The sequence below is a fragment of the Pan troglodytes genome, chromosome X (assembly GCF_028858775.2).
Source record: "Pan troglodytes isolate AG18354 chromosome X, NHGRI_mPanTro3-v2.0_pri, whole genome shotgun sequence".
Lineage (NCBI taxonomy): Eukaryota > Metazoa > Chordata > Mammalia > Primates > Hominidae > Pan > Pan troglodytes.
The window spans coordinates 14498177-14520131 of record NC_072421.2 but is presented as its reverse complement, the minus strand read 5'-3'; the positions used below and the strand labels follow the sequence as shown (position 1 = coordinate 14520131).

The window sequence follows — 21955 nt, the reverse complement described above, 5'->3', positions numbered from 1 at the left end:
AGGAGATTGAGACCATCCTGGCTAACACGGTGAAACCCCGTCTCTACTAAAAATACAAAAAATTAGCTGGGCATGGTGGCAGGCACCTGTAGTTCCAGCTACTCAGGAGGCTGAGGCAGGAGAATGGCGTGAACCCGAGAGGCGGAGGTTGCAGTGAGCCGAGATAGTGCTGCTGCACTCCAGCCTGGGTGACAGAGCAAGACTCCGTCAAAAAAAAAAAAAAAAAAAAAAAAGGATCTAAACCATGCATGATATGCTGAGAAAGGAACTAGAGTAAGCAGGAGGTAAAGAGATTTGTAAGAATCAAACATCAAGCCAGGTTTCTGCCCATACAGGGATTGTGCTGGAGAGACAAGATCCCTGAGTGCTTATTAAACAGGAAGGAGTGAGGCACACAAGTGAGTAAATGTCCCCCAAAAGATTATAGTTAATATCACTGTATTGTATACCTGAAAATTGCTAAGAGAGTAGGTTGTTGTTTGTTTTTGGACAGGGTCTCACTCTGTCACCCAGGCTGGTGCAATCTCAGCTTACTGCAACCTCCACCTCCCAGCTAAAGTGATTCTCATGCCTCAGCCTCCTGAGGTGCTAGGATTATAGGCGCACACCACCATGCCTGGCTAATTTTTTTTTTTTTTTTTTTTTTTTTTTGTAGAGACAGGGTTTTGCCATGTTGCCCAGGCTGGTCTTGAACTCTTGGACTCAGGTGATCCACCCCCCCTTGGCTTCCCAAAGTGCTGGGATTACTGGCGTGAGCCACTGCGCCTGGCCTAAGAGAGTAGGTCTTAAATGTTTTCACCACACACATACACACACACACACACACACACACACACAGAAATAACTAGATATGGCGATAGATGTTAACTTGATTGTGATTATCATTTTACAATGTATACACATATCAAAACATCTCGTTATACATGGTAAATACATACAATTTTAATTTATCAATTATACTTCAACAAAGCTGGATAAAAAAGATTGGAACAGGCTGGGCGCAGTGACTCACGCCTGTAATCCCAGCACTTTGGGAGGCTGAGGTGGGCGGATCATGAGGTCAAGAGTTCGAGACCAGTCTGGCGAACGTAGTGAAACCCCGTCTCTACTAAAAATACAAAAAATTAGCCAGGTGTGGTGGTGTGTGCCTGTAATCCCAGCTACTTGGGAGGCTGAGGCAGGAGAATCACGTGAACCCAGGAGGCGGAGGTTGCAGTGAGCTGAGACTGTGCCATTACACTCCAGCCCAGGCAACAGTGCGAGACTACGTCTCAAAAAAAAAAAAAAAGATTGGAACAGACAAAATGCATCCTTATGGTTTATAATTATTTTGTACTCCTAGATGAGGTATCGAAGTTCTGCTAAACCTCAATTTTTTGTGTGTGTTTTGTTTTTTAGAGACAGGGTCTCGCTCTGTCGCCCAGGCTCAAGTACAATGACACCATCATAACTCACTGCAGCCTCTGCCTCCCGGGCTCAAGCGTTCCTCTTACCTCAGCCTCCCAAGTAGCTAGGACTACAGCAGTGCACCACCATGCCTGGCTAAGTTTTTTGTTTTTGCAGAGACAGGGTATCACCACATTGCCCAGGCTGTTCTTGAACTCTTGGGCTCAAGTGATCCTCCCGCCTCAGCCTCTCAAAGTGTTGGGATTACAGGCATGAGCCACTGCATCTGGCCCCTCAATCAAATTTTAAAAATTAGTTGGAAATATGATTTTATTGATAGTTTAAAATCAAATTATTAGAAGACTGTATCTACTGTGGAGTAAGGTATGCCTGCGTTTTCCTCATTATAAAAGTAATTCTTGCTCATTATAGAAGTCCGGGAAAACACAACAAGGTATACAAATAAAACTAACAATTCTATTAATCTCACATCCCAGAGACAAACCCTGTTAATATTTTGGTAGAAGTGAATATATGGATATATTAGTTAGGGTTGGGTCGCTGTTATAACAAATAACTCCCAAAATACATAATGGCTTAAACATAATAGCAGTTTATTTCTGGGTCACAAACATGTCCAAGTCAGTTACAAATTGTCAGTGTGTGGAGGAGGACGGAGGCAAAGTCATTCAGTGACCTAGGCTGATAAGACAATTTCAACTTCAACCCGTGGCTTCCAAAAGCACCCTAGGGGTCAACGTCTCATTCCTGCTGGGAGAAGAGGAAGGCATGTAGAAGCGATATGTTTAAGGTTTTAGGGATAAGCCCGGAAGTGGTGGACCTCACTTCTGACCTCTTTGGCTATAACTCAATCAGGTAGCCCCATTTAACTGTTAAGGAGTTAAGGGGAAATGGAGTCTGGCCGTGTGGCCAGATAGAAAAAAATGTTGAAAAAGTAATAGTCTCTACCATAGTGTATTTTCTTTGTGTTTTTCAATACACACACACAGACACACACACACGTACACACGTATACACTAACATGACTAGGATTATGTTGTATATTCAGCTTTTTATTTGGCTTTTAAAACATCTCTGAGCATTTTTCTACATAATTCTTTGCAAACAAGGCTACATGATATCCGATCATACAGATCAGGGTTTCTCAACCTCGGCACTATTGACATCTGGGGCCAGATCATTCTTTGTTGGGGGGAGGGGAGCTGTCCTCTGCACTGTAGGACATTGAGCTGCATCCCTGACCCTTACCCACTGGATGCCAGTAAGCCCCCCACCCTATCCCCAGTTGTGACAACCAAAACTCTCTCCAGACACTGCTAAATGTCTCCTGGGGGCGAAATTGCTCCCAGTCAAGAACCCCTGAACTAGGTCGACAATCATTTATATAACTAATTCCCTTCTGTTGAGCAACTGTTGCTTTTTTTGTTTTGTTTTGTTGTTTTTTGCTATTACATCTCACTCTACAATAAACCTCCTTTCACATTAATTTTGATCAAAACAGTTGTTATTTACTTAGGAGAGAGTCCCAGAAGAGGGATTATTAGGTCAGAGGCTGTGAATATTTTTAATTCTCTTGGTAGTACAGCCAAATGGCTTTCCAGAAAGGCTAGACCAATTGACTCACCCACCTGCAGGTGTAGTCTTGCTTTAATTTTTAAAGATTTCAGTTACTTGAGAAAAATGGTTTATTATTTTAAGATAGCATTTCTTTGAATAATAGTGAAATGAAATATACTTACTAGCCATCATCTGCATCATCTATAGCAGCCTTCACTAATTTCCCAAATGCTATTTTTTTTTCTTAAGGGTTTTAGGGACAATTGCTTGTTGAAATCAATCCATGATACTCACAAAGTGGGGAAAATTTTCTGTTAAAATGTGGCTTTCCCCTGATTGTATACACAATTGTTAGAACTCAGTTTTTATCACAGCATCCATTGTGGCTAGCTCCAATATTTAGACAGCTGTTCTTTCTTTGGGGAAAAAAAAAGACAAAACAACAACAACAACAACAACAACAAAAAAAAAAACCTAAGACTTCTAGGGAATGACAGAAAGTAGACCAAGGAGTTTACTTTCATCTCAGTACATAAAACCTTAGAGTTCCTCGTTCCAGAGAGGCTCATTAAGGTCATGTCTTGCCAAAGTACTATTTCAGATGGTCATGCCTGAGTTCCCTTCTGTTGTTTTCAGGGTCTCCTAGGAAACCCTCAAGATGTAGGAACCGACCAAACTCACCCTTCCCTCAACTAGGACTTAGCATGAATTCCTCATTGCTCTCACCCAGTCCACCTTTGTCTTCCTCTCCCTTACAGGCAGCCTCTGTTATTGTTGGATTCCTACATACACTTGCACTCAGGAATGGCGCAAATGGATTACTTCCTCTTAACAGGAGGACAACAAGTTATACCTATGAGCTCCCTGTTGTTTTATGACTGCATGAAGATTGGTTAGAAATTACTATTCCCGTGGGATTGTGAAAATGAGCCACTGATCCGCCTAGCACAAATCTCTGTCCTTTCATGTAAAATATTATTAGGCTTTCTAGAGCTCTGCCTTGATAAAATCTTTCCTAATCCAATAAATTTCAATAGATGAAATGTTTGCCTCCTCCATCCTTTCTCAGTCCTAAAGCCTCTCTTTTGGCTTAAATGTCCCTTAAGTGTACTATCTATTGTCACTGTTTATGTAACCCTCTGTTCAAATAACATGATGTATTTTCAGAACAATAAAAGAACACAACAAAAAATATCAGGGGGGAACATCAGGCTCAGAAATGTCACAGAGAGCGTTAGTCCTACAAAAACTGCAAGGGTCTCATGACTCTTCTAATACCTTTGGAGACAGGAAAATTCTTCTCTAAGGAGACAGAAGGAATTTAAGCCCTGGACACTGTTAAACCATTTAATTCACTTAAAGGCTCAAGCGCGAGGCCTGAGCAGCGGGAGAAATGGTTGACTGGAGCTAGCCTGCAAAGTCTCCAAGAGCCTTCCAGGGGTGGACTTCCAGGAATCAAGAGGGGTGATAACGGACACCAGCAAATCTGGCACCACTCTAGATTGGAGGGTGCTACCTGTGTCTTTCTAAGTCATTAGCCACCGACAAGTTACTTATGTCAATGTTTCGCAACCTTGGATGCACATTGGAATCACCTGGGGAGCTTTTAAAGAACGGATGCCTGGGTCCCACCCGCAGAGGCCATGATGAAATCCGGTTTCCAGAAGCTCCCCAGCTGATTTCTCCTCTGCAGCCAGGGTTGAGACCACTGAATTAAGTAACGACTCGTATCTGAACAAAAGGAACTGAGACTGTGGATTGAGGCAACGCTAAGTACTAAGTGCCCTTGGTCCAGTGTCCCGGGCCTCAGTTTCTTTATCTATACAACGGGTGTGGCTAAGACCTCAAAGCCCCCCGCTCCCCCCAACCTCCCCAGGCCATAATAGTTTTCATCTGGGACGCGGATCGCCGCCTCCGCGATCCTAGAAGCCCACTCCCCTCTCTACCCATCCCCCTCGCTGGCTTTTCCGGTTCCCGCGCCCCTCGGCGCTCGCCCGGGGGTCCCAGAGGAAGCCGCGAGCTTTGCCTGCAGACTCCGCGCGCCCGCTGCCCCCAATCGGGCCCTAGCTCCGGGCGCACAAAGCCCCCGGCGCTGACGTCAGGGCCCCTCTCCGCGCGGCCGGCCCCCAGTGCAGGCGGAGCCGCGCCGCGCTCCCACCCCGGCCGGGAGCTAGGAGCCAGCGGCCAGCCCCGCGCAGCGCAGCGCAGCCCGCAGGAGCCCGGTCAGCGCACGTGCCCGCGAGACCTGCAAACTTGTGCCACCGGCTCTGCCCGTCCCCGGGGAGCCCGAACGCCCGCAGCCCTCACCCCTCCCGCCAGTCTCCAGCCATGGGTAAGCGAGCGCGCTGGCTGCGCGCCACGGCCACGGTCTCGCGCCCCCGCCCCGGGAGGGCGCGCCCTTCCGAGGGTCCCGCCCCTCCCCCGCTCAGGTGGCGCCTCCTCGGCCACCTCTGCGACGAAGCCGGGACGCTGGAGGTGGGAGGGGCGCGGCGCAGGTGTCCGGAACGCCCAGGTGCGCTTCCCTGTTGTATCCTGTGGGGGGGTGGTCCCCGCTTCGGCTGCGGCCAGGCTGCACCCTCGCACGTGCGGCTCGCGGGAGCCTAAGAGCTGGGTACCCGGGAGGGGTTGCAGAGAGAACAGACGGCGCGTCCCGGGCTAGTGCTTTATTTTAAGGGGCCAGTGGAGAGTCGCTTCTTGCCTGTTTCCCGGGACGCTCTCCCTGTCGCCCGAGCTCCCAGTCCAGTCCTGCCCCGCCCCGCCCCGCCGTGGTTCTGTTCTCCTTAAGCCCGCGCGAAACAAACACCCGGTTCCCCAAGCCTGGGGTCTTCCGGGAGCTCATTTCGAAACCATGACCCTTGAAACCAGCAAAGTGACAGGAGAGAGGGACAGCATGGGACGGAGGCTGAGTCTCTCCTCTTTGTCCCTTGTTCCAACTATCAAAATGCGGCCCGGGTGCAGGTGGAGACGGTGTGCTGAGCGGGTTCCAATGCGACGGGGGAACGACTAGCAACGGCAAAAGGCTCAGCTCCGGAGGGTTAAAATCTGAAATCTCCAACCTGGCCCGAGGCTGGTGTAAGGCGGCTGTAGGATTCTTTTTGTCACTTCCTAACACCCTGAAATGCTGCCGTCAGCAACATGTCTTTAAGTGGGGACTCTGTATTGGGAGGAAAACTCGTAAAGAGTGCTGTGGAAATCAGCCTCATTCCGCAGCACTCCTGAAAACGTGTGACAGCTGTGCTTGGGAAAGGGTTTTTCTCCTCCTGCTCCGTTATCTTTCTCTAGTGACAGACTCCAGCCACAAGCCACAAAGACTGTGAAGAGCATTCCTAACGAGGACGTCAGTGGGTTTAACCATTGCGAGTTAATGGTGAGGGCTTGGGAATTGCTTGCCCGCTCCTCCGCTTCCCCTAATCATTTATCCCCCTCTTTCACATTATCTCTGCTATTAATTGTGTGTGGGGGGGCGATAATTTTGTACTGATTAAAATTTTGGTGAGGAGTAAAGGGGGCACTTTTTTGCATTTCAAAGGAAGCTCAAATAATTTTCTAGTTTACATTTTTAAAAAATTTACTAGGTGATCAAAATATGAAAGGAGATAAGGCCCACCAAATCCAACAGGAAAATTTCTTTCTAAAAAGGCAAGAACTAGCATAAGATCCTTCTAGAAAGGGCAGAATCGAGTGGCCTGTAACTCAGGTTCCTACTTCTCTTAATGTCCCCCATGTGAGCAGTCAAACCATTCAACCTCCGTTTTAAATGAGGCTCATACACAAAATGAGGCTCAGAGGATGACTGCTACTCAGCCTGTGATCACTTTGGTGATAATTGCCACCAAAGATGTTACAGTTACGAACAAGTGTGGTATTGAGGAAAGCATCAACTACTTTTTCTGAAATCGTTATTTTAATTTAACGCTAGGCGTTTGGATTTGTACGTGGAATTATCACACGGGGACCTTCTCCAGAATAGCTTTCACAATACTTTGGACTGATTTAGGGGTAGGGTGGGCTTCATTTTTAAACAGGTGTGGAGTTGGGTGCAGTTCTCATGAAGCAAAGGCCCGAGCCAGAGACCTGTTCTTAAGGAAGTACTTTGTGTTTTGGACAATTGTTGGCTCCACATTTCAATTGCCAATTTATGTTAATTTGTGCATACTTCACTGGTTCTGGCAGTATCCTTGGTTTTGGTTTTAGTTTTTACATTAAAAAGAAAGTTCCCTTCATGTAAAAAAGGAAACATACTGATTTCCTTTGGTAGACTCTTAGTAAATACACCACAGGGCCATGAACTGGTTTTATTTTTCCAGATGTATTTAATTACCGTACATCCTCTTATGAATGTTTTAATTGAAATGATTTAACGTTGGGAAAATTCTGACCATTGGCCCATTAAGTCGGGACTTTGGTTCTTAATACAATTAGTTCCTTAACCAGGATCAGTTAATTTACTGGTAAAATAAATGAGGTTTGTAGAAATAAAAGTCCCTTCAGACTCAAATTTTAAGGTATTTGCAATCTTTAACCTAAAAATAAAATAATGAGTAGTGGTGATATGTATAATTTCACTTTTCATTACATCTTGAAAGAAAACATGTGTTTTTCATTGTTAAGCCAGTTTTTTTATAGCCTTAAGATGTAATTCACATATACAATTCACACGTTTAAGTATACAAGTCAGTGGTCTTCAGTATATTCAGATTTGTGCAGCCATCACTACTATCTAATGTTAGAACATTGTCATCAACCCCAAAAAGAAATCTTGTACCCATTTAGCAGTCACTCCTCATTCTCTTCTCCCCCCAGCCCCTGGCAACCACTAACCTACTTTCTGTGTCTATGGATTTGCCTCTTCTGGAGGGTTCGGGTAAATGGAATGAGCCAATTGATGTTTGAAGTGTATTTGACTGTTCAGTAACTTTGGTTGTTTTGCACAATGAGATGTTGCTGTATTGTGTATGCAGTACGCTACCTAAATGAGTGTGTTGAAACTATTTCTCTGGCTGAAGGGTTCCATGTTTGGCTGCACATATTGTGAAGGTGAGTGAGAGTGCACACACACAGCACACAGACACACACACCCTTCAGTGTTAACTCTGGTTTTATCTGATAGGAACTTGCATTGCCCAACAGAATTTTGATTCTGTTACCTTGTTCATAGGCCTGAAGGCATAGCAATTAAGTGAATTCCATGTAATAACCTCTTATAAGGCATTTGTGGAATATCCAAGCTGCTTTAATATTGCTTATGTATCCAGAGAGAAATGCGGATTTTGTTTCTTTGCCTATAATTTTTTTATTTTTATTTATTTATCTTTTGGAGACAGGGTCTCACTCTGTCCATGCTGTACTGCAGTGGCCTGATGTAATAACTCACTGTGGCCTGGAACTCCTGGGCTGAAGCAGTCGTCCCACCTCAGCCTCCCAAGTAGCTGGGGCTACAGGCATGTGTCACCATGCCCGATTAAGCTTTACAGTTTTTTTTTTTTTTTTGTAGAGATAGGGTATTTCTATGGTGCCCAAACTGGTCTCAAACTCCTGGCCTCAAGTGATCCTCCCTCCTCTGCTTCCCAAAGTGCTGGGATTACAGGCGTGAGCCACTGTGAGTGGCCAATTGCCTATCATTTTAAATGGAAACTGTATACGAAATGATCAGATACAACAAAATATTGAAATAATTGTTTCAACCCATTTTGTGGTAAGGAAGTTTTTATAAGGATTATGTATTTAAATGTCAATAATTTCACTAAATAGCATTATAAAAAATTTTGGTCTAGAGCAGTTCTTTTTAATATGTGTACAGATCATCTAGCTATCTTGTTAAAAAAGCAGTGTCTGATTCAGTGGGCCTGGGTGGGGCCTGAGTTTCTGCATTTGTAACAAGCTCCCAGTGGGTGCTCATGCTTCTGGTTCCTGGAGCCAGGAAGCAAAGAAGGCTGTTAAGCAGAGAGGCCCTGGTGCCTGCCCCAGCTTGCCCACTAGTTTGCTGTGTGATCGTGGGTAAATCATTTTCTCTTCATAATTTTAGTTGACTATAAAATAAAAGAATTTGATGAAATTATTTCTTTGGGTCTTTACAGGTCAACCAATATGTAATTTAGAAAAAAAGAAATGAGAGAGTAATGTTATGCTTGAAAACCACGAGAAAACAGCTCCCTGATGGTCTAAACACTACTTGAATGCATGAAGCCAGCATCAGAAGTGTCACCTGTAGTTGGGTTAAATGCTGGCATCTTCGATGTGCATGCTTCCAGTATGATTGGCTCTTCTCCAAGGGAACTGGTGGAGGAAGCTATAATGTTCTCCCTCTTTAACACTTCCACCTTTGGCTTCTCCTGACCTCTTCTCCTTAAATCCCTTTCTTCCCCGACATCCAGGCTCAAGCCACCCTCAGAGGCTGCACTCAGAAAGAAGCACGCTGAAGACCCATACATGCAATGCTTGGTTCTGGAAGCTTGCTCAGGAATTCAGATGCAGTGGGAGACAAAAAGGAATGGAATCCTGCTGAATAACTGGGCAGGAAGTGATCCCAGAATATGCTAGCTTCCCTCCCTCTGAGTCTAAAGATCTAGTAAGGAGCCCACCCTTGGATCTTGGAGAGAGCTCCCTTTTAATATTGGGACACAAACCGACATTTTGAGTAAACCTCATAGTCGAATACCACGGAGTACTGTTTGTGACAAACAGGAAGTCATTAATTCTTTATTATATTTTTGCTCTACCGAAAGCTGTTGACCAAACCACCTGGCTTCTCCGAGAAAACCCTTATCTGCTACATCCAGGACCAAGCAGCTGGATGGTTTATTGAAAATGCCAAAGGGATGAATCATAAAACGTGCCACATATGTAGCCTAAACATTTTGTTTAACTTTAAACATTAATTTGCTGATATTTTATTGTAGAGTCAAGGCCTTTGCTTTGAGTGCAAGGACCTGATTGGAGTTCCTAGAAGTCTTTCTTACATTAAATCACAGCCAAAATTCATTGGCTTCTGATTTTCAGCTTCACATTCTTACATTAAAGTAGAATGAAAACCTAAAGGCATTGGGAACCAATCTCTGGGCAGAATCCCTTTATATCACCTACCCCACTCCCCTTAAACCTTTAAATTTGCCCGTACTTACTTTTGCAACTATTTTCTCAAGTGACTCATTTTTGTTAAGACTCTCCAAAGTAATCAACCTGGTTTTCAAAGAAAGGAAAAAACTCTCTCTTTTGGCACTCCTATTTTATTAGTTTATGTAATATCAAATTAAGTTTCATAATTCTAGTAACAAGTACAACTGGCATAAACAGGTTTGGGAACAAACACCACTGACTCTTCTTAAGTACACTACTTGGGGGAGAAGCAGTACATAGATATATTGCAAAAGAGCCTACAACCCAAGTTCTGGACAATGATCAGTATGGTTTAGAAAAAGAATGGAGGATATGGGGTAAATGGGTGGGGTCCTTTAGGTAAACATTGGTAAGAGAGCATCTGGTATATTTTGAGCCATCATCATCCATTTAATAATTTTAACATGATGGCTGGCTTGTTAGTGTTTTTCATATGCTTCTTTCTGTTCAAATACCAAATTTGTCAAGAGCAGAAATCGTTTTATTCATTGTTATACCCCGATGTTCATTGGAATGATTGGGATATTATAGGTGTTCCACAAACATTTGTTTAAAAATGAGGATACATATGCATTTTATTAAGGTCTGTCAACATTAAAATTATAGATTTCAAGGTATTTAAATTAACATTGATGTACTGCAAACTCTGGTAAACTATGCTAAATTAAATAGGGTAAATTACGTAAATTATTGTTCTTTAATAATAATACTTTTATCACAGAATAACAATTTCAGAGCTTGAAGTTGCTTTAGAAGTAATTTGATTGCTGCCAGGCATACAGACACAAAAACAATTGAAAGAGCAGTTTGGATGTTCTTTCATTAGCTTTTTTTTTGCCTTGAGCTTTTTTTCTTCTGCTGCTATAAAATACTTTTCTTTCTCTGGTGAAAAGTACTTCCGTCTCATCAGGTTTTTGAAGTTCTGGAAAGATTGGGGTTGAAGGCTTTGTTTCCGTGAAACTCATTATTGCCCTGAGGATTAAAAGGCAATGGCAGCTTTGTGTTTCCATCCTCACCATGTGTATTAGGGTTAAACGAGTACCTACCACAATATCATGCAACTAGCATGTGCCAGTCTCTAAGCCTTTGAATTCCTGTCACATGTCCATCACCATGGGGCTCTCAGGGGAGTATTGGACAGCTGCTCACTCAGCAAGCATTCACAGAGTCCTGTTCAGATGAGCCAAGTACTGTGCTAAGTCTTGAAGCAAAAAATAAACAAGACTCTGTTCTCAAATAACCACAGTCATTTCTGAAAGGCAGATAAACAACTATAATAAAAGTACAAGATCCTGTAGGAAAAAGAATATCTGTCTGAGGAAAAAAGTGGGGAGGTGGTATTTCAAAGAGGTATTCCCTAGGGAGGCAGTTACTTTAAATCTGAGAGTCTTCAAGCATGAGCAGGAAGATAGGGGTCAGGGTGTCCAGGTGTCTGGGAGAGGATGGTCCAGGCCCTGGATACAAATGTGTAAAAGCAGGAGCCGTGGCAGAGGCTGCTGTGTGGGTATGTTGAGTTGGGAATGGCCTCAATGTGGGGGAGTGGGGAGAGCTGAGGCCAGATTGTAAAGTACCAGGAAATAACTTGGTCATTACCCTGTTGGTCACAGAGAATCAGGAAGGGATTTTAAGCAGGCACATGGCAGCTGGAGGGAAATGACAGTCTCCCCAAGGGGATAAAAGAAATCCACTGAGAGAATCATTTGTGTCTAACTATAAAATTCCAGATAAAAGTTTAGAAGTTCTGATAAAGGTAAAACTTTGTGGCTTATATGAAGTTTCCAGTGGTGACTTAGATTTGAGGAGTGTTGAGAAGGGTGGAAGGGATTAGGATAACCCATGAAAGAGAGGTAGGAGTGAGCAAGGTTTGTTGGGGTAATTCTGAAGAAACTGACCTGGCCATAGCAGAGAGTAGGTATGGGAGAGAGTAGGAAATACGATTTGGTCAGGGAACTGAAAGCCAGATGGGAGTAATGAATTTTAGTTGATTACAAATGGACACATATAAATGAATCTTACAAAAATGTTTTTTTGTAAGTCCATTGTTTCATCCCTCCTGAGAAGGAAGGGAAGTATTAGCTTTCTGGGATGGAAAGATATTGGGGTGATCTTTGGCGTGACTACAGAGGGGTTGAGGATTGGAACAGAACCAACTTCCATGTCTATTTATTTACTCGATTATTAATTTTATTTATTTATTTTTCTTTTTTTCTTTTTTCTTTTTTTTTGAGAAGGAGTCTCGCTCTGTAGCCCAGGCTGGAGTGCAGTGGTGCGATCTCGGCTCACTGCAAGCTCTGCCTCCTGGGTTCACGCCATTCTCTCGCCTCAGCCTCCAGAGTAGCTGGGACTACAGGCGCCCACCACCACGCCCTGCTAATTTTTTGTATTTTTAGTAGAGATGGGGTTTCACCATGTTAGCCTGACCTTGTGATCCGCCCGCCTTGGCCTCCCAAAGTGCTGGGATTACAGGCGTGATGGATTATTAATTTTAAAAGTGGGATTTGTTGTTGTTGTTGTTGTTGTTTTGTTTTTGTTTTTTTGAGACAGTCTAGTTCTGTCACCCAGGCTGAAGTGCAGTGGTGTGATCTCAGCTCACTGCAACCTCAGCCTCTTGGGTCCAAGCGATTCTCCTGTCTCAGCCTCCAAAGTAACTGGGATTACAGGTATGCACCACCATGCCTGGCTAATTTTTTGTATTTTTAGTAGATACAGATTTCACTATGTTGGCCAGGCTGGTCTTGAGCTACTGACCTCAGGTGATCTGCCCGCCTCAGCCTCCCAAAGTGCTGGGATTAAAGGTGTGAGCCACTGTGCCCAGCCATTTTTTTTTTCTTAAATATTTGCAAGAATTTACCAGTGAAGCCAGTTGGGTCTGGAGTTTTCTTTGTAGAAATGTTTAAGTTATGAAGTGTATTTCTTTAGCAGAGGAATATTCAGACTTTCTCTTTGTTTCAATTTTGGTAAATTGTGGCTTTCAAGGGCTTTGTCCATTTTATCTAAGTTATTTGTTGGCATAAAGTTGTTCATAATATTTTGTATTATCTGTTTAATCCTGTTATCTATAGTATCTGTAGTGATGTTCCCTTGTTCGTTTCTTTTTTTTTTTTTTTGAGACAGAGTCTCGCTCTGTTGCCCAGGCTGGAGTGCAGTGGCACGATTTCGGCTTGCTGCAAGCTTCACCTCCCGGGTTCACGCCATTCTCCTGCCTCAGTCTCTCGAGTAGCTGGGACTACAGGTGCCCACCACCACGCCTGGCTAATTTTTTGTATTTTTAGTAGAGACGGGGTTTCACCGTGTTAGCCAGGGTGGTCTCGATCTCCTGACCTCATGATCCGCCCGCCTCGGCCTCCCAAAGTGCTGGGATTATAGGTGTGAGCCACCGTGCCCAGCCTCCCTTGTTCATTTCTAGTGATGTAGGTAATTGGTATTCTCATTATTTTTCTTGATCAATATTTCTAAAATTTATTTTAATAGCTTGATACTTACATGTAATAATTATATCTGATAGGTAAGTTGACCACTTAATGAAAAAGGAGTACATTTTCTAGTAATCAAAAATAGAATTTAAGTATCTAAAAGTAAGAATTGCTTACTTGGTTAGAAAAAAATAAAATCTGCCAAAAGAAAAAGTATTTAAACCTGATCTTTGGAATTTTACTCTTAATGGCTGTATATAATTCAGTATATTTGAACTTGGTATAACAAGATCTATTATAAACAATCTTGAGTTAGAGTAGATCTTGAGTTGAGCTTAGTATTTGCTTGGGTATTTATTTGTTTAGTTTTTGTAGGACTGTTAAATTCTATTTTCTTCTTTGGACCAACTGGAGATAGATACTAAAATAAAAGAAGTCTTTTTTTCTTCCTTTCTAAGTATAGTTTTAGAGCAGGGTTTCTCAACCTCAGCACTATTGACATTTTGGGCTGGATGATTCTTTGTTGGGGGAGTATGAGGGCTGTCCTGCGCATTGTAGAGTGTTTTGCAGCATCTGTGTTCTCTACATACTACATGTTGTAACAGTCCTCTAGTTGTAACAACCAAAAATGTCTCCAGACATTGCCAGATAACCCAGGGAGGGAGGAGGGGAGCACCATATTGATAACCACTACTTAAAGGGTAAGAGGGATTGAAAACCTTTTGTTTCTCACAATATCATAAAATCTGAGTAGTAGCATTGTTGAGAACTTGGTTGAGCACATCTGCAGAATGGGAGGATTTCTTGTCTAAAAGGTTTTTCCTTCCAAAAGGAATGCTTGTTTTTTTTTTAGTTGAAGGAAGTTTTTTTTTTTTTAATCTTTTTCTTACGTCATCAGAGAATCTGGAGATATAATGAGGAGCTTTGCAGACCACCTAAGTCATTCTTCCTTGGAGTAAAATGGTGCCTAAACCATCTCGATAATGAGGCCAACCTCCTGGGGAAATAGTGTGCCTGGCTTTCCTTGGTAACTTCTAATGATTAGTGCACCTTATCTCTGAAAGGACTGAATCTGTGAAGATCCTTTTGCTTACTAAAATAGTTTTCATCATCTTTTGTTCTCATTAAGTGGAAAGACATGAAGGATCTAGTCACATCCTTAGTTACCTTGATGGCCTTTCCAAATTTAGAATTCATCTTCTTAGCTGTAATCAAATCTAACCAGATTAAGCCCTTAAGGCAACCTTCCTGCACGTTCCGTCCTTAGTCATGTCTTCATTATGTTTGTTCATGTGTTTGAGAGATGCAGGAGTTGGAAGAGAAAGGACTGATTTCCCCCTTGTTTAGAGATCCGTTTTCTATAGCCATTGATCTCTGCCATTCCTACATCCCAGCCCCCACAACCTAGACTCCTCCCTGCAAATGGAGACTATAAGTCAATGTTTTCTGAGACATCTGACCATACTTGCAAAATAGTTCCAGCGCAAAAAGAACAAGAACATTGGAAGCGAGGGTCAGAAGGAGCCTAGAAAACCTGCTATATCGTATGTGCATTGGGTCACTGTTTTAGATTTAGAAATGTTTCACAATGTCTTCCTGAAAAGAATGTTTAAATGGTGGATTTTAAGATGGGTGCTTAAATTCAGGCATCTGTTCCTTCACACAATGGGCAAAGAATGGAAATGTAATTAGCAATGTAAGTCAAGCTCTTAAGATAATGTGATTTGATGCAGTACTTTATATTTTCCTTTTTGTTTTCTCATTTGGCATATTCTGACAGTTTCCATGGTAATTAAAAAGAATTTGGGACCTTAAAGGGATGAATTTCCATCCTATGAATTCTTACCATTTTGCAAAGCCACTGTACCGGTTTACTAAAAACTGTTTTGAGCTCTATTATATGATGTCACAAATATTTTTAGATGTTTTGTAAGAGGCACAAATATTGTAAACTCATTAAAAATTGTTATTGAAGTATAATATGTGTACACGAAAAGTGGGCAAATCATAAGTGTACAGCTTAATAAGTTTTTATAAATGTAACCAGCAGTTATAGATTAATAAGCAGAATATTACCAGCCCCTTAGAAGCCTCCTCAGGCTGCCTTACAGATATACCTGATCAAGGCTAATCACCCCTAATTTCTGTCAGCAGAGCTTTGCACTTTATATAAATGGAATAATACAGTATGAGCTCTTGTGACTGGTGTGGCTTGCCCAACATTTGATAACATTATTTTGAAACAGGAGGATGTTTTCTGTCTGGAAAAGAGATCTGCTTCTAAATCATTATGGTTAAAAGCATTTATTAAATGCTTTCGTGTGTAGAACCGTACTAGGAAGTACACATATCATTGGTTCCTACCCTCTATTTTAAGTGGAAAGCATTGACACAGCAGCTGTGAGAAGGACTTTGAAAATCCTTGATGAAAAATGAGATAGATACATGAAAACATGTATACAGCTGGAGAGATTACAAAAATAAAGTGTCCCCATTATCCGCTTCAGAAATGGAAAGTACATTTTGAGGAGTTGTGAATGAAGACAAAGCTGTAAGTGTTGCATACCTATTCAGGATTTGATCAACGTGAATGCTTGCTAACTTCAGGACTTAAGGATGTAATAGATGTTGAGGCCTGCCTCCTCCCAATTAGTTTCCTGTAGAAGGTGAAATTTTAGGAATTGTTTGAATTAGCAGTAGTTAGTGAATCTTTGGCTAGTGGATATTCCAAATGGAGTAGAGGTGTGGACAAAGGCCCAAAGGCCTGGGATGATTTTTGGTTCTCATCCTGAAAATGGAACTACATAGGAAATTGTGGTTTGCCAGTTGACTTTTCTTCTCGTTTGTTTGGACTTAGACAATAATACTTTGCCTATGTTCCTTCAGTGAGGAACTTTGTCATCTTCTTAACCAGAGTAAATGATGCAGTCAGCAAAATGAATGCTTTGTCACCACACTGAACTAGCTTTAAATCGTATGGTGTTACCACTGCTTCTCAAGTGGTGGTATCAATTTATACTCTCACCAGGAGTGAATGAACATTCCAGCTTCTCTGTATCTTTACCAGCATTTGCTATTGTCACATTGTTTATTTTTTCAAATATCTGATAGGTGTGAAGTGGTATTTCATTTTTTTTTTTATGCTGAATTTCTCTAGAGAGGTTGAAAGTTTTGTGTAGGTTATTGGTCATTTGGGTTTTCTCTTCCATTTAGATCCTTATTTGTATTTGTCTTGATTTGTAGTAGTTCTTTATGCCTTCTGTATACTAATCCTTAGTTAAAATGTGTTTTCAATATCATCTTCCTCTCTATGGCTTATCTTTTAACTTTGTTGAATACATCTTTTGTTGTACTAAATCTTTTTTATTGTAATAAAGTCCTAATTATCAATCTTTTCCTTTAATTTTTTATGACTTGTGCTTTTTATCTTTGCCTTGTTTTAAAATTGTTTCTATCCCCAAAGTCATGAAAATGTTCTTCTAATCCTCAGTATTTTCTAAAAGAAAGTTTTTCTAAAATCACGCTTTTCACTTTTCAGCCTTTATTCCATTGGGATTCAATTTTTTCGTATAGTTTTAGATAGAAAGCTATTTTTAAATTTGTTTATTTCCTATACAGAAATACCATGCACTTAATAATTCACTCTTTCCTCCCGATAATATCTATATCTGTACTTCCTTACTATATGTGTGAGTACATCTATGGACTTCATTCTGTTCCTTGATCTGTTTTGGCATCTCTGTGCTACTATTACACTGTCTTCATTACTATAGATTTAGAGTAAGCCTGGCTATTTCTTAGGAGAAATTTTCCCTTTTTGCTCTTATTTAAAAGTGACCTATTCTTGATCCTCTGCTTTTTTTTTTTTTTTTTTTTTTTTGAGATGGAGTCTCGCTCTGTGTCACCCAGGCTGGAGTGCAGTGGCGCAATCTGGGCTCACTGCAAGCTCCGCCTCCTGGGTTCACGCCATTGTCCTGCTTCAGCCTCCCGAGTAGCTGGGACTACAGGCGCCCGCCACTACGCACGGCTAATTTTTTGTATTTTTTTTTTTAGTAGAGACGGGGTTTCACCGCATTAGCCAGGATGGTCTCGATCTCCTGACCTCGTGCTCTGCCTGCCTCGGCCTCCCAAAGTGCGATCCTTTGCTTTTGGAATCAGCGTTTTATGCTCCACAAACATACCTGTCAGGATTTTGAGTGGGGTTGCAGTGAACTTACAGAATAATTTTTTTTTTTTTTTGAGATGGAGTCTTGCTCTGTTGCCCAGGCTGGAGTGCAGTGGCGCGATCTCGGGTCGCTGCAAACTCCGCCTCCTGGGTTCACGCCATTCTCCTGCCTCAGCCTCCTGAGTAGCTGGGACTACAGGCGCCCGCCACCATGCCTGGCTAATGTTTTTGTATTTTTAGTAGAGATGGGGTTTCACCATGTTCGCCAGGATGGTCTCGATCTCCTGACCTCGTGATCCACCTGCCTCGGTCTCCCAAAGTGCTGGGATTAGAGGTGTGAGCCACGGCGCCTGGCCAGAATAATTTCATGATAGTCAATGTATTTACTATATTAAGTCTTTCATTTGTGTATATGGTATATCTCTTCATACATTTAGATTTTCCTTTGTACCCCAAGATGTTTTTGCATACCTTTAAAAATTTTATTTCAAGGTCCCTCATAGTTTTTGTGCCATTTTTTAAAGGTAAAATGTAAGGTAATCCCAGTGCTTTGGGAGGCCAAGGCAGGAGGATCACTTGGGGCCAGGAGTTTGAGCAACATAGCGAGACCCCATCTCTACCAAAAAAAAAAAAAAAAAAAAAAAAAAAAGCCAGACATGGTGGCACCTGCCTGTAGTTCCAGCTACTTGAGAAACAGAGGTGGGAGGATTGCTTGAGCTGAGGATTTTGAGGTTACAGTGAACTATGAATTGCACTCCAGCCTGGGTGACAGAATGACACTCTGTTTCTAAAAAATAAAAAAGTAAAGCAATTAGGGTTAAATCTAATTCCATGCAATGCCATGGTTCCCTTCCATAGACCTGTGACTTCTGAAAGTCCAGCTGGATGCACAAACTTGTTCAGATTAGCATAGAAACTGTGAAGGGAAGCTGATTCTGAGTTATCACATACCAGCCTGGTCATAAGAGCTGTATATGGTAACTCTGTGACTATGTCCCAGAACCTGCTGAGTAGCAAACGTATGGGATGCATCATGGGCTAGATCCTTTGAATAGAATTTCATCTCTTCCTGGAAGAGAACAGAATCCATCATCACTCAGGGAAAACTCAGTTTCTAAGCTGAGTTTTAGCTGCTTGCTTGTGCTATATTTTCCAACTAGTAGTATTTTCATGAAAGATATTGATTTCATTGTCATATTGATGCAGAATGAGAAGTCAAATCAGTTCTTCTACTAATTCAAGAATAAAATCTGTTTGCCAATGGAAGACAAAGCTAGTGGGTAGCATACCACAATTAATTTTGCTTACCTGATATCTTCTCCAAGAGCAGGGAGCCCATGAGTCCTGGGAGTCACATGTTGAATGTTAAAACTTCCAAACAGTGATAGAGTTCACAATTTAGCTAAGAAGGGACCTCATCAAAGTCCACAGGAGTCCTGAAGATGGGATCCTGTTTTTAGATATTTATGCAGAATACAAGAAAAGAGGAAATAGAGTTTGAGTTAGATATTGGAATATTCTTCCATTGAAGGTGGTTGTGGCCGGGCATGGAGGCTCATTCCTGATCCCAGCACTTCGAGAGGCCGAGGTGGGAGGGTCGCTTGAGCCTAGCAGTTTGAGACCAGCCTAGGAAACATGATGAGGCCCTGTTTCTATTAAACTAAATTTTAAAAATTAGCCTGGCCGGTGATACGCACCTTTAGTCCCAGTTACTCAGGAGGCTGAGGTGAGAGGATTGCTTGAGCCTAGTAGATCAAGGCTGCAGTGAGCCATGATTGCGCCACTGCACTCCAGCCTGGGCGACAGAGTGAGACCTTGTCTCAAAAAAGAATAAAAATAAAAAATAAAGGATCGATTTTATCCATTCACCAAATACTTATTAGACTGAGTGCTAAGCTTGTAATAGAAGGATGGTTAAGTCATGATTTTCACACCCGGTAAGTGATTTGGTCCCATGCAGGTGAATTAAGGTTATATGCAGATGAGTCTGCTGTGTAGCAATTGTACTCTGTGTTGGCTAGTGATGACGTGTAACAGTTTCTGCCCTCAAGGCACTCTGCCTTCATTGAGGATAGTTAACAAGGTAACACCTGTCATGATCCCATGTGGAAAACGTTACGGATAAAACAGGTGGAAGACCCACAGTGCCACTCAGTGGAGGTAAAATGCCCGGGAGGAGCCTTGGAGGGTGAACTAAAGTGAAATGAGATATTTTTACTTAAACCAACCTTCACCATATCATAACATAAGAAAATAAAAAAGAAAATAAAAATCCTTAATATGTTAAAATGCAGATTTCTTCTATAAGAAAAATATGACTCGATGTGCACCATTACAGAGACCAAGTTTACATTCAAGATGCAAATTCTTGGTTGAAAGAAAGAAAAAAGGCCAGTTTTTATTATCTTAGAGCAATACAGCTAAAGTAACCCAGGAAAGATTTAATTGGAGCTCTTCTGTTCAAACATTACTTCCATGTTTGGAGATGTTATTCATGATAATGAAATTTCCTTGGTCGATTCAAGATTACCTAGTTTCCCTAAGACATTTAATGGAAAACTTCTCCTGGCAGATTTTACATAGCTGCTCACCCTGCGAAGAAGGGGCCGGCACTTGGGCTGTAGCAAGAGCTTGATTTATTCCGGAAAGCAGTTTATTCAGCTGTCAAATGAGATTATATGTGTGGCTGTTAGCCATCACTTCACAGAAATATTCTTATTCCTCAACAAGGCCTCAAACTTTTGTTTATTTAAGGGCAACAAAAATCACAAATGTAGATTCTCCTAAAACATCTCTTTGGAAATGTGATTTTTCACAGGGTGCTGCCATTCCCTGTCTGCTGATGATGGCTACAACCAAACTGGACTGCCAGACATTTTCTACATGTCACCTGCTGTCCCTGGGCAGCAGTATCCCCCACTAGCCAGCACACTTAGGTATGCTTAGGTTTTTTTTTTTTTTCTGAGACGGAGTTTCACTCTTGTTGTCCAAGCTGGAGTGCAATGGCGTGATCTCAGCTTATTGCAACCTCTGCGTCCTGGGTTCAAGCTATTCTCCTGCCTCAGCCTCCCAAGTAGCTAAGATTACAGGTGCGCACCACCACACCAGGCTAATTTCTTGTATTTTTAGTAGAAATGGGTTTCACCATGTTAGCCAGGCTGGTCTCAAACTCCTGACCTCAGGTGATTTGCCCGCCTCGACCTCCCAAAGTGCTGGGATTACAGGCGTAAGCCACCGCACCCGGCCAGGTACACTTAGGTTTGTGTAATCCTGAAAGGCCTCAGGCATAAAAATCCCTTTTTAAAATTAACTTCTTTTGTCATATGTTTCTGTCTTGGGGGTGGTCTCTCAATGTAGAAACTCTAGAATTTAAAATTGAAGTCTAAATTTGGATGTGAAAGTGAAGTTTATTTTTTATCTTATTTTAGCATTTAGGGATTTGAGTAAAAGTGGTGGTATTTCTACTCTGTGATTCAATTGCAGTTTCCTCAGCCCAACATGACAAGTGACATAGCATTAAAAAGAAAAACTCATATGTGAAGTAGCTGTGACGTAGAGTGGGCTGTTGATTCAAAAGGTCGACCTGGTTGGAGGCTTGAAGGCGTTGGGCTTTCCGCCTGGCAGTCTCTCCCTCGTGTACCTACAGGTAATGTTTGGAAAGTCAAGGACTGGGGAGAAATTGAGACTTCAGATTCCTTAAGAAGCAAAGGCGAGGTTCTTTTTGTCTCAAGAAGAGTTTGTCAGTTAGACTCATGGTTCTCAACTAGGGTGGATTCTGTCCCCCTCAAGGGACAGTTGGCAATGTCTGGAGACCTTGTTGGTTGTTACAGATTCGGGGGATGGGGAGGTGCTCCTGGCATCTAGTGGGTGGAGGCCAGGGTTGCTGCTAACCGTCCTATAGTGCACAGGACAGCCTCTCCTCAACAAAGAGTTATCAGGCCCCAAATGTCAAGAGTGCTGAGGTTAAGAAACACTAAGGCAGACTGAGTTTTGAAGTGAGGTAGAAAGCGGGACTCTACTCCAGAGACAGGCTCAGATGCTGGACCAAATTGAGGACTAGGTAAAACAGGGCCAGGGTGGAAGCAGCTTTCTGTAAGACATGCCCACTAGTGTGCCATGTCAGCTTACCATTGCCATGGCAACACCTGGGCATTACCTCCCCTTTACATGGCAATGACCTGATGACCTAAAAGGTACTACCCCTTCCCTAGAAATTTCTGCATGTAATACCCCTTAACCTCCATATTATTAAAAGTGGGTATAGGCCAGGCACGGTGGCTCACGCCTGTAGTCCCAG

The 21955-nt window shown here is 42.3% G+C and overlaps 1 protein-coding gene across 3 annotated transcripts in view; it reads left to right on the top strand.

Annotated features, from left to right (window-relative positions):
* The first annotated feature begins 4969 nt into the window (after positions 1 to 4969).
* Positions 4970 to 21955, top strand: part of GPM6B (glycoprotein M6B) — a 167785-nt gene continuing 150799 nt past the window's right edge. The window contains exon 1 of one of the 3 annotated variants that reach the window (XM_009438782.3): positions 4970 to 5296. In XM_009438782.3, the coding sequence (XP_009437057.1) occupies positions 5293 to 5296 (4 nt within the window). In that variant the 5' untranslated portion in view covers positions 4970 to 5292. The remainder of the gene's footprint in view (positions 5297 to 21955) is intronic. The other 2 variants (XM_009438783.4, XM_009438780.3) reach the window with 2 other exon arrangements.